The sequence below is a fragment of the Ursus arctos genome, unplaced genomic scaffold, assembly GCF_023065955.2.
Source record: "Ursus arctos isolate Adak ecotype North America unplaced genomic scaffold, UrsArc2.0 scaffold_27, whole genome shotgun sequence".
Taxonomy (NCBI): domain Eukaryota; kingdom Metazoa; phylum Chordata; class Mammalia; order Carnivora; family Ursidae; genus Ursus; species Ursus arctos.
Window position 1 is genome coordinate 19,753,352 of NW_026622952.1, and position 13,387 is coordinate 19,766,738.

Consider the following 13,387-nt stretch of genomic DNA (forward strand, 5'->3'; position numbering starts at 1 on the left):
AGCCAATCCATGTTATGTGCTGAAAGTTCTTGTGTGGAGGAAAAACTAGAAATGTCTGCTCTTTTTAATGGGATTTTTCTTTTATGGTCTAATAATTTGGTTTCATTATGGAACAACATTTGGATTAGTTATTTTTGTAAAGTTCAGTTTATGTTGGTATAATTTGTTTCCTTGTACTAAGGGTTTGAATAATTCAAGGCAAAAAGGGGAAGACTACCTGGAATGTGTTTATATTCTGCCTTATCTTAGGCCTGGTTTTCTGGTTTACTTACATTTTTATGGCCAAATTCTGATAGCAGTATACAAACTAAACTCCTTAGAAGCCAAAAAGAATGCGACTGAAATTTCTGAGGAATTGTCCCAGTTGTTTTATCATGCTCACATCTTCTTTTTGGTTCACTGTATTCCTGCCGGAGGAGTTTAGATTTTATACATACTAAAGCTAGGTGGAGGGAAGGGGCACAGGTAGGATCTCATTCCATGGAGACAGTAAAGTTTGTTGGCTATCTAAGTTAGAACCAGGGCCTAGTTTGAATGGGGCGTACTTCCGGGATGTATGACCTTGGGCAACTTATATAAGGTCTCTCAGCTTCAACAAAATGAGCTTGCTAGCAAGTAGAAACAGTGACAGCATGTGTGTAAATGTATTTATCCTAAGGCATGGCCAATGGTCTGTGTAACACTTTCTTATGAATTACGTGTTAATAGGAGCTAAACTAGATTATTCCATGCTTCTTACTCACTCCCTGGAGTAAATACATTCTGAGAGTTTGGGATCTGTGTTAGCTCTTTCACAAACTAACACATTGCACGTGCTGTCTCTATGGCTCAAACTGTGCATGAACAGTTCCCTGGTGGCCTTTGCTGCAATTCAAACCAAACAGCAAATAGATTTCTGTAAGAACTTGTGTTCACAAAAATAAAGCACGAAAGCATGGAAGCCAGAGCAACGAGTTTCTTCTGGTGTATTTTTAAGTACTGCAGTGCAAATATGTTCTTAAGGGAGTTTCGAACATTCCATACTTATATCTTCATTCATTAGTAGGGCAATTAGTCCAGCTGCTTTTAAAGTGTTGTCATTGTTTTTTGACTAGAAATATTAAATGTGAAATTTTGTTCCAATATTAGGCTACTTCTTAAAGAAGTAACATCATTAAAACTATTAAATAGAAACTTTATAAGATCTCTTACTTAATATTTCATAGCACAGATTAAATGGTGTCTTTTCCAAGATATATTTTGATCGAGAATGATGATCCTGAACTACATATATTTTTTAAAATTTTTTAATAGGTGGGGAAATGACAAAACTCACTCTCATCTTCAATCAGTGCATATGAAGTCATCTTTCATCAAGTTCCATCTCCTCTAGTCTCATTCGGAACGTATCTCTCTATCTGTTGTTAAACTACGATGACATGTCTGTAGCTATCAGAAAGAGAAGCTGGGAAGAACATGTGACCCAATGGATGGGACAGCCTTTTAATTCTGATGATTATAACCCAGCATGTCATCATGGACTAGTAGCTGACAGCTTGCAGGCAAGTATGGAAAAAGATGCAACTTTAAATGCGGATCGTAAAGAGAGGTGTGTTTCATTACCAGACTGCTGCCATGGTTCAGAGCTGAGAGACTTTCCCGGGAGGCCAATGGGTCACATTTCAAAGGAGGTGGATGAAAATGACAGCCACGAAGGTGAAGATCAGTTTCTTTCTCTAGAGGCTAGCACAGAAACACTAGTGCATGTTTCTGATGAGGATACCGATTCCGATCCATATGTTACAGATGATAAACAGATTTTTGCTACCCAAGGACAAAAAATATCAGACCAACATAGCAACAGAGGAGCAGGCTCCTCAGTAAAGACACTGCCCGTCATGGAAGGTCACCAGAGTCACTCCTGGGGAATGGCTGATGGAGCTGACTTAGCACTGGTCGAAGAAAGGGGGGAGAAAAAAGTTGTAGGCATTGTAAGTAAAAGCCTGGAGCTTTGTAATGATATCAGCTTAAGTGAAATAAAAGATGCATCTAATAAAATAAATGCATGTGACTCTTCGAATGTGAAAGATATCGTGCCCGAGAAGCAATTGCTTAATTCTGCTGTAATTGCTCAGCAACGGAGGAAGCTTGACTTCCCTAAAGATGAACATGAAAGAAACACCTGCAGCGCAGTACAGGATGAGTTCTCGGCCCTTCCTTGCACGGACAGAGGGCTGCCGTTATTAAAAACAGATTCTGGAAGCTGCCTTCTGCAGCCTCCTTCCTGCCCTAATGGAATGTCAGCTGAAAATGGCCTAGAGAAGAGTGCTTTCTCAGAACCTCAAAACAAAAGTCTCCCAAAGGTCAACTCAGGAGATAGCATGCAGTGCATACACTTAAAGGAAACTCTGGCCACCCAGGAGCCCGCAGATAACCCAGTCAGGCTTCGCAAAAGAAAGGTAAGACACACGCACCAATCATCTGGCTTTGGGGATTTCATAAATATCCTTGTTGCCGTCCCTTATTATTTTGCTCGGATTAAAGAGATGCGTGAGTGTTTCTTTTGCCCTATAGTGTAGCTGCGTAACTCAAAGTGTCTTCTTGGAGAAACCATCAAAATCTGTAAAAATTAAAATATCGTAATAACCGATTCATCTCACTAACAGAATTTATAATAGTTTGTGAACATTGTATTCTGGAATTGTGTTGAAGGCAGAATTGGTTTCACTTTCTTTAATTGGAATTAAATAGCCACCAGATAGCTCATAGGTCAAGGCCTGTCTGATGAGTGTTCTCTAGTTTTTAGAAAGAAAGAAAGTCATGGTATTTTCTTCATTTAATGTCAATTATTTGAGTTTATTACTTTTTCCCTTTAAAAAGTATTTTTATCATAAAGGGCTATGCATAACGTGAAAAAAGACCCCTTTACATTTACAAAGGCATTACTATCCCCTACCCCCCAAATATGCTGATGCTATTTTAAATAATACTCTGGCACATCTGCCATCAATAGATGTATCAACTTTTCTTTAACTCTTCACCAAAAAGAGCCAATAACTGAAATTATTTTTGATGCCAAGGCCCCTTTGACTAATCCTGTAGGTGCCAGATTCCCCTAAGAAGTTTCCAAGTGAGAGAAGCAAAGATTGGAGTTACAAGAAGCATGGCTTAGCTAGTAGATTCTTGGCCAAAGTTTGTCTTATCTTTAGGATTTTCTCCAAATTCTTCCAACAATGTAGTGCTTTACAATCCTGATATAAGTACAAATATAATTTCTTCTATAAATCCAACATGGTCATTGGCATTGAAAACTCCCTGCAGATTGGACAACATCCTTCCCCTTCTTTTGATATAATATTAGCCCTTAATTGCAATCCTCCTAACACAAAACCAGTGGTCCTAGTTCTGTTCAACTGGGGCTATCTACAATGAGGAAAAAAACAATCTCTAACTCTCTTTGCGGTTAAAAAAAAAAAAAGTCTGGTTTCCATACACTGGTTTTGCTAACAAACTGGATCAGTAACGTGTCATAAGTTAGTTTAAATGAAGTCAAAGACTTGACAACAAAGATCAGTGTGCTCAGATTATATGACAACAGAGCATTCTGTGCTTCTGGCAAGCTCGTCCTTCCTTATATATTGTGTTAAAATATTAATGTTCCATAAAGTTGTCATGATTGGCATGCTCTGGTCACTTTTTCAGAAATGTCCATTTATCCTATCAAATCTGTTGGGAATGCAATAATGACATAAGAAATTATTAACTGACCTATGACATAGCTCCTCTAAAATAAGACAAACCCTGCCCAACTGCCGACAGAAACATTAAACATTCCAGAAACATATGCTCACCACTTGGACATTTATATCAATACTAAGAATGCTGGAAAGAATTTGCTCTTGGACATGTCACTATAGCATGGCTACATTATGAGAGCTGTAATTATAACCTATTTACAAGTTCTAACTTAAATATTCTATTTTAAGCATGTCATCATTCTAAAGTGTTATGGCATTGTCTGGTGGAATATTGGCTTTGACTCTACAGCTCATTCGGGATGCTTTGTAATAAACAGATTAAATGCACAATTTCAAGTTTAAGATTTACTCTGGAAAGGTATGATTATGGGAGAAACTTCTATAATCAAAGTCTGTAGGAATTTCTATTCTCTTTTGTACTAAATGAATATTAAAATAACCTTTGAATTGGCAATTAGCCATTTTAGAACTTAACCAAAAAAAATAGTAAAACAAATTCATGAAAATATTTGGGCAGAGGTTTTCATCATTATATTATATGTTACTGACAAAAAAAGAAACAACCTGAATTGCCATCAATAAAGAATGTTTAATCATTGCCATATATATATATATAGTTGGAATGCCATGTAGCCATTAAAAAGATACAGTGAGGTCTGTGTGCATTAACTGAATAATGCTCATGAGTGTATGTGGAAGAGGCAGTAGCAGACCACTATGTATAGCACATACCAACCTTATAGGACAAAATGTGTATATAGATATAAATAGGGACATAGGTATAAATCTCTCTGTATGATTAAATAAGACTATGCAAATTCTGGCTAAATAGGCATAAAATTGTTAATAGCAGTTACTTTGAAAGAATTGAATTGAAAGTGTAGAAGCAGGGGATTTTCACCTTTTATCCTATATAATTTTTATAAAAGGTGATAGGATTATGGGTGTAATTCATACAATGAACAGAAGTACAAAAACAAAATAATATTAGATACATAAACTATTTGGAGCATTTTCTTCATGGCACAAAATGACCCCTTATATAGTTATGATTGTCATCACTTCTATGAAATGGAGACAGGGTATTTATAAAGTTTTTCAAAATATTGACAAGAGTTCCAAACAACTGTTCCATTCCTAATGCCAGTGAATGTCATTTAAAACAGATAAGCCTTTTGGGGAAGACACACAAACCACATTTTCATGTCTAAGGTGTTAGGTACCAGATGCCGAAAAGAATTTGCTTAATTGTCTATAGCTGTAAAACTATTTGTCAGCCATGGTGATAGCTTTAAGATTAATGCATGTAAAGGTGAAGTAGAATATAAGCTAATAAAATTTTAGTGAGAGAACTTTAATCAGCTTATTATCTGACGGTCATATGAGTGAACCAAATCCTTCACTGAATTTATAAGCATGTTTTTTGGGGGGGGGGGGGCAGGATATAATCAAGAGTCTAAGACTTAAAAAAAAAGAAGACTAAAGTAGAGCTTCTAAGAGTGATCCTCGGAATGTACTGGAATAGCATTGTACTAGACATATCATTGTACTTTAGATACACATTATCATTCCTTGAAACCTATAAATCTTGGCAGGCATTCATTATTTTGCATGATGTATTTTTTGTTGTTTTCCAGCATTATTTCTGGCCATCAAGGATAGCTACACATATATTTATGAAGAGTCTCAAGTAGAGAGGACTGCATTTGTGTATATATAAATATGAATCTTCTAAGCTAATAATTCTCCTAAATATGATGAAATACGTCATTAAATTGAAGCCACTGAAATCGAAGGAAAACCAAGTAGATTAGGAACAGACGTGAGCAAATGAGTCAGAAGGTCGCATGGCATATGACCAGCGCTTATAGAGCGTGGGTGGGTCTTTGGGGTAAGGCAGCTGGTTAAGAGCAATTCTCAGAGACAAATTCCACAGAAATCTGGAGGAGGGAGTCCGTCTAAGAAGTGGTCTCTTTAAACCAAATGAGATGTGAAGATGGAAAATATGTAGGGAAAGACTTGAGGTTAGACTTTTTTAAAGAACTAGTGTATTTGTTCTTGATGGTGGTTAGCTAATTAAAGAGAGTTCAAAATTCAGTCTTCTCTAGAGACTATTTAAATAGTTCCCAAAGTTTTGCATAACCATGATAGTTATATAAATGTATGAACATGTTTTTATTTGCTCACATAAAACATAAACCATATTACAAAGCAATATAAACTCCAAAATATCAAGCAAAAATGATCTGAACCTTGAGAAGACACCTAATTCCACATTCGAACAAAAATCTCACATTCCAACCATAAACTAAACTCTGTCATTTATGCTATAGTTTTGACTGCCGTTGTAGAAAACCAGCATAAAAATGACTTAAACAATATCTTTTTTCTCACATACACATAATAATTGAATATAAATAGTTCTGGGCCAATATGTAGCCTATATGTTTTCAAAGCCCCAGGTTCCTTTGATCTAACTGCTCTACCACCTTGATCACTTATCGGTAGTCAAGTCAGTGGGAAGAGGAGAGAGTGCAGGGTTGGACACACTCCTGTGTAAAGGCAGAATCCAGAAGGGACACACTTCTTTTTCCCTCATATTTCATGTGCTAGAATTTAGTTGCATGGCCACACTTAACAATAAGGGCCGAGAAATGGAGTCTGTATTCTGGATAAGCAGGTGTCTGCTATAAATTCTATTATCAAAGAAGGAGAAATTTTATAATGAAGTATAACTCATAACATTAAATATGTTGAAGAACAACACCGTACCATAAATCTATTCCAGTATATGATGGCATGTCGTGAAAGGAATAAACAGGCTGCTATATGTCCTGTGGTATTTTCTATAAATACTTGATTTATTTCACACTTTCTGTGTTAAGAAACAATGAACCATGAGAGACTGTGGACTCTGGGAAACAAACTGAGGGCTTCAGAGGGGAGGGGGGTGGGGGATTGGGATAGACCGGTGATGGGTATTAAGGAGGGCACATATTGCATGGTGCACTGGGTGTTATACGCAAATAATGAATCATGGAACATTGCATCAAAAACTGGGGATGTACTGTGTGGTGACTAATATAACAAAATAAAAATTATAAAAAAAAAAGAAAAGAAAAAAGAACAATTCGAAGTGATGCTGACCAAATGCTGTATCTTTTTTAATGGAAAACTTCCCAGAAGCAAAACATTATATTGTATATACTGTACTTTATCTCTGGACAAATGTAATACATTAATTAGAAATAACTGATAAAATCAAGTATTTTCTCCTTACCCTATCTCTAAAATATGTATAAATTCAGGAAAAGTACACTCATACTTAAAATGACTTTCTCATTCCTTCTATGACCTTCTTGTTTTTTTTCTGTCTCCTGAATGCTTATGTGGGAGCCTTGTAGCATGAGGAGGCTGTCATTGACCAATGCGTGACATAAAGAACATAGTAAATTATGCAAAAGATAGAATGGACAAAGATAGGAAGCCAGCTGGAAGAATTTAAAAGGGAAGGAAAAAATTGTCTAAGAAATAAAAAACGAAAGGATAGTTAAGCTAAGGCCTTAAGATATGTTGAGTGAAAGCAAGGACTAGTGGGAGAATTAGAGTTTGTTAATAAGCCTAGTATCATTTGACAAGGAAGGAAGGAGTAGAAAGCAAGAAAAGTGTGTGTGTGTGTGTATATATATATATGTGTACATATATATATATATATATATATATATATATATATATAGCGTTGCAGATAGATTCATAATAACAGTATGATTTTACACTAAGTTCACACGAGTTTTAAAGACACAGTCTTGTTGAATAGATTGCATTGTTTTCAAACTTTGTTTCCCTAGGTCAAGGATTAGGGCTGGCAGAGAAGTCATTACCCAATGGAAAGCTGGCATGTAGATCAATAACGTTAGGTCTTCCCAGCCATATTTTAACTGGGTTAGTGTCCCAGGTACATCTGGTAACTTCACTAATAGCTCATTGTGTGTTGTTAGGCCACTGAAATCCATCAAATTATTTCATGCCATTTAAACTGGCTTTTGCCTTATAAACAACTAGAAAGCCAAAAACATATTTGCAGATATTTGGGGCTCAAATATATTGCCTCCTAATAAACATGATTCCCCTAAAACCATGTAGAAATACAAAAAAAAAAAAAAAAAACCAAAACCCAAAAAAACCAACCCCAAACCAACCCACATTCAATTATATGATAAAAGATAAACCAGATATAGTGTCTGATAAAACCAATCAGTAACAAATATTGAGCATTTTCAATATCTCAAGCCCTATTCCACGTATCTGGTACACCACTGCGAGCCAGATAGCAGTTCCTTACATTGTGAAGCATATAGTCCCTGAAACACTGCTGGAGTTACCAAGTAAGACTTCTGTTTGACTAACATGTAAGGCTAGCGTCACAGGGAGGTGACAGTAGTGTGAGAGAAAGAGAGAAGCGGTGGGGCACAGGAAGAGGAGGAGAAGGAAAGGAGAAAGAGAAAGAGGAACGGAGAGAAGGACAAGCTATGACAGGATACCAAGAGAAGCCCCAGTCAATTGCAAGGGAAAGCAACAATAAAGTCCTTGACAAGAAGTGGATTTGTGGCAGGCTGGAATCAGATCCTATTTCAGCATGATGCAGTTGTGGTTATCACCAGCAGGAGTTTAACAAGGAGACAAGGAAAATGAATTTGAGTCCAGTGATTATAGAGCAGGTGGAGATAAATTATTGTTATTATCAGTTCCTTTGAGGAACTCCACTGAGTAGAACTAGCCCTCCGGGGCTGTATCTCCACCAGGCTGAAGGTGAAGCCCCCACTGAGCTTCTATTTCAAGATCCTCAAATAGTTTCCCTGGGGGGACTTTGCTCAGCCAAATTAGTTGCTTGATTCAGTCTTCACTCATAGAAGACGCCTCTCTTTTATAACGTTTACTACAAAATCATTCGATCGCACCACTGCTAACTAAAGCATAAGCTTGGTGGGGGTAGTTTTGTGTCTGTAGCATTTCAAATATTTATCTGTATCATTCAGCCCCGGGCTTAGACCTCTATTCATAAGTGTTTGAATGAATGAACAGTCCTGTCATGGTAAAGGATTTATTTTCAGAAGACAAAATCAGGTGCCTACAGCCCACTTATAAAAATGCAGAATTGGAGCCATACAAACCACATTAGAAACCAGATATCCCATGCTTTGTACCATAATCTCCTATCTGTGCTCCCTGCTGGTTCCATGCTAAACCAGAGCATGATGGAAGAGGGAGAAAAGGACTATGTAAAATCTGGGTCTCTGAGGCAGCCTTCAAGTTTGATTATTATTACTGCTGGTCTCAAAACAACTAATTCATTGTAAATATTCCACCACAGAGAAATCTGAGGGGTTAATGTTATTTAGAAGCTACTCAGTTATTTCCAGAGAGGAATGGGCAAGAGTAAGTGTAGAGAAGGAAACTATTAGAATATCCATTCACATTGATTTTTAATGTATCCTTTAATTTTATATACATTTTTAAAAGATATATAATATATTAATACAAAAGTATATATGTTACAGTTTATAAGTAAATAACATACACATGGTCACTGAGGAGCACATGATCAAAAAGGTTGGGAAGCCACTGGTTCAGAAATTCTCCAACTTTTCTGGTTTATGTCATTCTGAGGAAGTTGGGGGTGGAGTGGAGGGGAAATGACAGGAAAAATAGAGTAAGAGATTGAAAGACAAATGAGTAGGAGAGATTAAGGGATTTGTTTAGAAGGTGTCAGACAATAGTAAATTTCTTTGTAATTTATATCATGAAAACCACGTAAAGTAGGGAGATTTGCTGCCAGGTGCCTCTAAGGCAGAAAAATACACACTGAATGAGAGCAATTAGATCTGGATGTTTCTTGTTCCAGATTTTTTTTTTTTAAAGTAGTTATGATGTGTGATGGGCCTCTGATCCAAGCAGTGACTTGGACCCAAACTGCAAATTTACATTATTAGTAACAAGATCATTAATAAATTCACATGACTCAACATTAGCTTTTATTGGAACAAGAATTAATACACGTTTATGATGTTATTTTAAATAATTAATGGCTATTTCAGAGCCAGTTGCGCATTAGAGGCTATCATAATGGTGTAACTGATTTAGTTTCTTCCTCATGGATTTCTGTTACTATAAACCAGGACCAGCTGATTAATCTTTTAATACCAACAAAACCACCATAGGTTTTGGCTGCCTCCCTCGAAGAAATGCCAATATCCACAAAAGTTGGGATAACTAACATAGCCTACAGAACAGGGCCCTGCCTCTGTTATCTGGGCACTAACTGCAGTGATGCCAACAGACCCTATTCACTTTCTGGCTCGTGTTCTTAGAAGTAAAGTACTTATCCCTCCTGCCAACAAGATCTCTATTCCACAGATAATGTTCTGTCAAGAAAAGTATAGTGCTACTTTAGAGATAACCTTACAATTTTCAAAGGTAACATAAACAAATAGGAAAACATACTTTTATTCTTTTTTTCAGTTCTGTTTCTACATTGGCACAGGAATAAAACTAGTGATTCATGAAACTCTTTGATTTGGGGTTCTATTTTTTGAGCCACCGGAACTTGAAAAGGATTGTATATACATTCAAGGTTTTTATAGACATTAAAAGTTAACCCAGAGGCTTAAAAACAAAGTGGAAATAGCATTATTATTTGGTCTAGAAAATGAATAGCTTGGTCTGACCTTGATTTTCTTTTTTTTTTAAATTTTTTTTATTATATTATGTTAGTCACCATACAGTACATCCCTGGTTTTTGATGTAAAGTTCGATGATTCATTAGTTGCATATAACACCCAGTGCACCATGCAATACGTGCCCTCCCCACCACCCATCACCAGCCTATCCCATTCCCCCACCGCCCTCCCCTCTGAAGCCCTCAGTTTGTTTCTCAGAGTCCATAGTCTCTCATACTTCATTCCCCCTTCTGATTACCCTCCCCTTTCTTTATCCCTTTCTTCTCCTACTGATCTTCCTAGTTCTTATGTTCCATAGATGAGAGAAACCATATGATAATTGTCTTGATTTTCTAACCGAGAGAATAAGCTATTGATGAGGGAAAAGAGCACAGTCTAAATTGAAGGGTGTCATTTAATCTTCGTAAAGCTTATATGTCCCTATAAAAAAATGAAGACAACATTCTGTACATCATAAGGTTGCTAGAACATTAAATGAGATAGAAAATGTGATTAAACAAACTACCTGGTACAATTCCTGTAACAATCCGTTTTTTAACCAAAATTTGAGGTGAATTGACTGTTACATAACTGCAAAATTACAGAAAGACTCTATATTCATAGCATAAGTAGTAGTCAGGGTCAGTAGCTACTTTAGTTGGGAGATTTCGGGAGTGCTGCATGGCCCATGGTAAGCCTCCACACCGTCTACGCTATGGGTATGCATAGAACCAAGTAAGGAAACCAATGGACTCTGAAACCAAGTTGTTTCCCTCAGTTTAGCTTTGTAATCTTGTACGTTGCTGAACTTCTCTGTGCTTCAGTTTTTTCATCTGTATAATGGAATACTTCACTCTGTTGTTAGGAAGATTGAATGTTAATATATAGAAGTAATGAGAACAGTGCCTGACACATAGATAACACCATGGACTTTAGCTATTAGTAGCAGTAGTTTTTGTGGTTTGTTTTACTAAATTGTCCTATAGATCTGCAAATAAGCTGAATCGAGAATAGATATGGGGAAAGACTGACAAAATTTGAGAGAGCATTTAGAAAGTAAGTCAACCCACATGGACATCTTTGCTATCTAAATATCATTATATAGTAAAACCTGGAATATGCACTCATTGACTAAATAAATATTAAGTACCTTCCCTTTCCCAGCACTTTGTCATGTGTGATATAAGATCTGAATAAAAATCATATATGCAGTATTAAAATCTATGGAGCTAGGAGTATTAGAGGCTAGCAGAGGGACCCTATCCCTGTGAGGAAGTCAAAGAAGGTTTCACCAAGTGATGCCTGAGCTGAGCTTTGAAGGGCGCAAAGGCAGTGCCCTTGTGAGAATGAAGGAAAGGAGTCTCTCTGTCCCCACTTTACTGTTTTTGAGAAGTAAAATTTTATTTTCTTTAAATACACAGATTTCAGTATTAGGGAGTAAATGAAATAAACAAATACTTCAAGAAAACCATTTTGTAAACAGTCACTTTTAAATGCTAAGGTGTCTTTTGCAAACTATTTCATGGTGATATAAACATCAAAAGCGGAGGACAGTACTTCATATGCCATACTTTAGCTTAGGCAAAGCAACTTTCTGTTTTCAAACTTATATTTTTAGTTTCTGGGCTCACTTTATGAGAGAGAGAGAAGAAAGAAAGAAAGAAAGAAAGAAAGAAAGAAAGAAAGAAAGAAGAAGAAAGAAGAAGAGAGAGAGAGAGAGAGAGAGAGAGAGAGGGAGGGAGGGAGGGAGGGAGGGAGGGAGGGAGGGAGGGAGGAAGAAAGAAAGAAAGAAAGAAAGAAAGAAAGAAAGAAAGAAAGAAAGAAAGAAAGAAAGAAAAGGAAGGAAAGGAAGGAAGGGAGGGAGGGAGGGAGGGAAGGAAGGAAGGAAGGAAGGAAGGAAGGAAGGAAGGAGAAAGAAAGAAAGAAAGAAAGAAAGAAAGAAAGAAAGAAAGAAAGAAAGAAAGAAAGAAAAGAAAAGAAAAGAAAAGAAAAGAAAAGAAAAGAAAAGAAAAGAAAAGGAAAGAAAGAAAGGGAGGGAGGAGGGAAGGAAGGAGAGGGAGGGAGGAGGGAAGGAAGGAAGGAGAGGGAGGGAGGGAGGGAGGGAGGGAGGGAGGGAGGGAGGAAGGAAGGAAGGAAGGATGGATGGATTTGATTTTGGCATACTAATGAGTCCTGAAAAAAAAAAAATGCTAGCTGTGTTAATTTGCTCCCAACTAGTATTTGGTTAGCAAAAAAAGTGAAATGAAGAACACGAACATTTGCTTGATGACAAAACATTATCGGGAGATGTACTCACAAAATGGTTCAACTCTAAAAGGGTGATGAGACAGTGATTCTCAATAATTTTCATACTCTCATAGATATGTAAGAATCGTCTGTGGAGTGCTACTAATAACTTTTTATGATGGGCAATCATAAGGTGATTTAAAAGCATAACTGACTAAAAACATAAGAAGTAAAAAAGCAAGAGAATAATTCCTTGTTTGTTAAAAATTCAATTCTGATTACAATGTTTCACCTTCCACTCACATATTGGCCTAATGCACAACTGGAAATTTTCTTTAGAGTCACTTTGAAGTGGTACCCAAAGGTTCTTCAGTCAGAGTATAACAGATGAGAAATGTACTTCATGAATATCTGATAAAAGGTCAAATTTCAATTTTCATCTTCCCTGAGTTTAAATAAAGGAATTCTTTAATAGTAAGAGCCCACAGTCTCTCTGAGTGATGTGAATTGTCTGACAGATGACAATGTGTGCAGAGGACAGCACTCTGACCATGCTGTTCATCCTCTGTTACACAGTGAAAGATCGGGGCTCACGCTCAGTGTGCTGACAACAACCTTCATTTTCAACACTGTGATTTAAGTATTATTTAGAGTCAGTGTCAGTTTGTACCACAAAATCCATTCCATGAGTTTTTGAATGAGTTAAAC

At 36.8% G+C, this 13,387-nt stretch overlaps 1 protein-coding gene across 13 annotated transcripts in view; it reads left to right on the forward strand.

The window, feature by feature from the left end:
• DLC1 (DLC1 Rho GTPase activating protein) overlaps window positions 1-13,387 on the forward strand; it is a 514,332-nt gene that overhangs the window by 125,180 nt on the left and 375,765 nt on the right. For all 13 annotated transcript variants that reach the window (XM_057303350.1, XM_048226234.2, XM_048226233.2 and 10 more), the window contains one exon: window positions 1,294-2,438. In XM_057303350.1, the coding sequence (XP_057159333.1) occupies window positions 1,419-2,438 (1,020 nt within the window). In that variant the 5' untranslated portion in view covers window positions 1,294-1,418. The remainder of the gene's footprint in view (window positions 1-1,293; window positions 2,439-13,387) is intronic.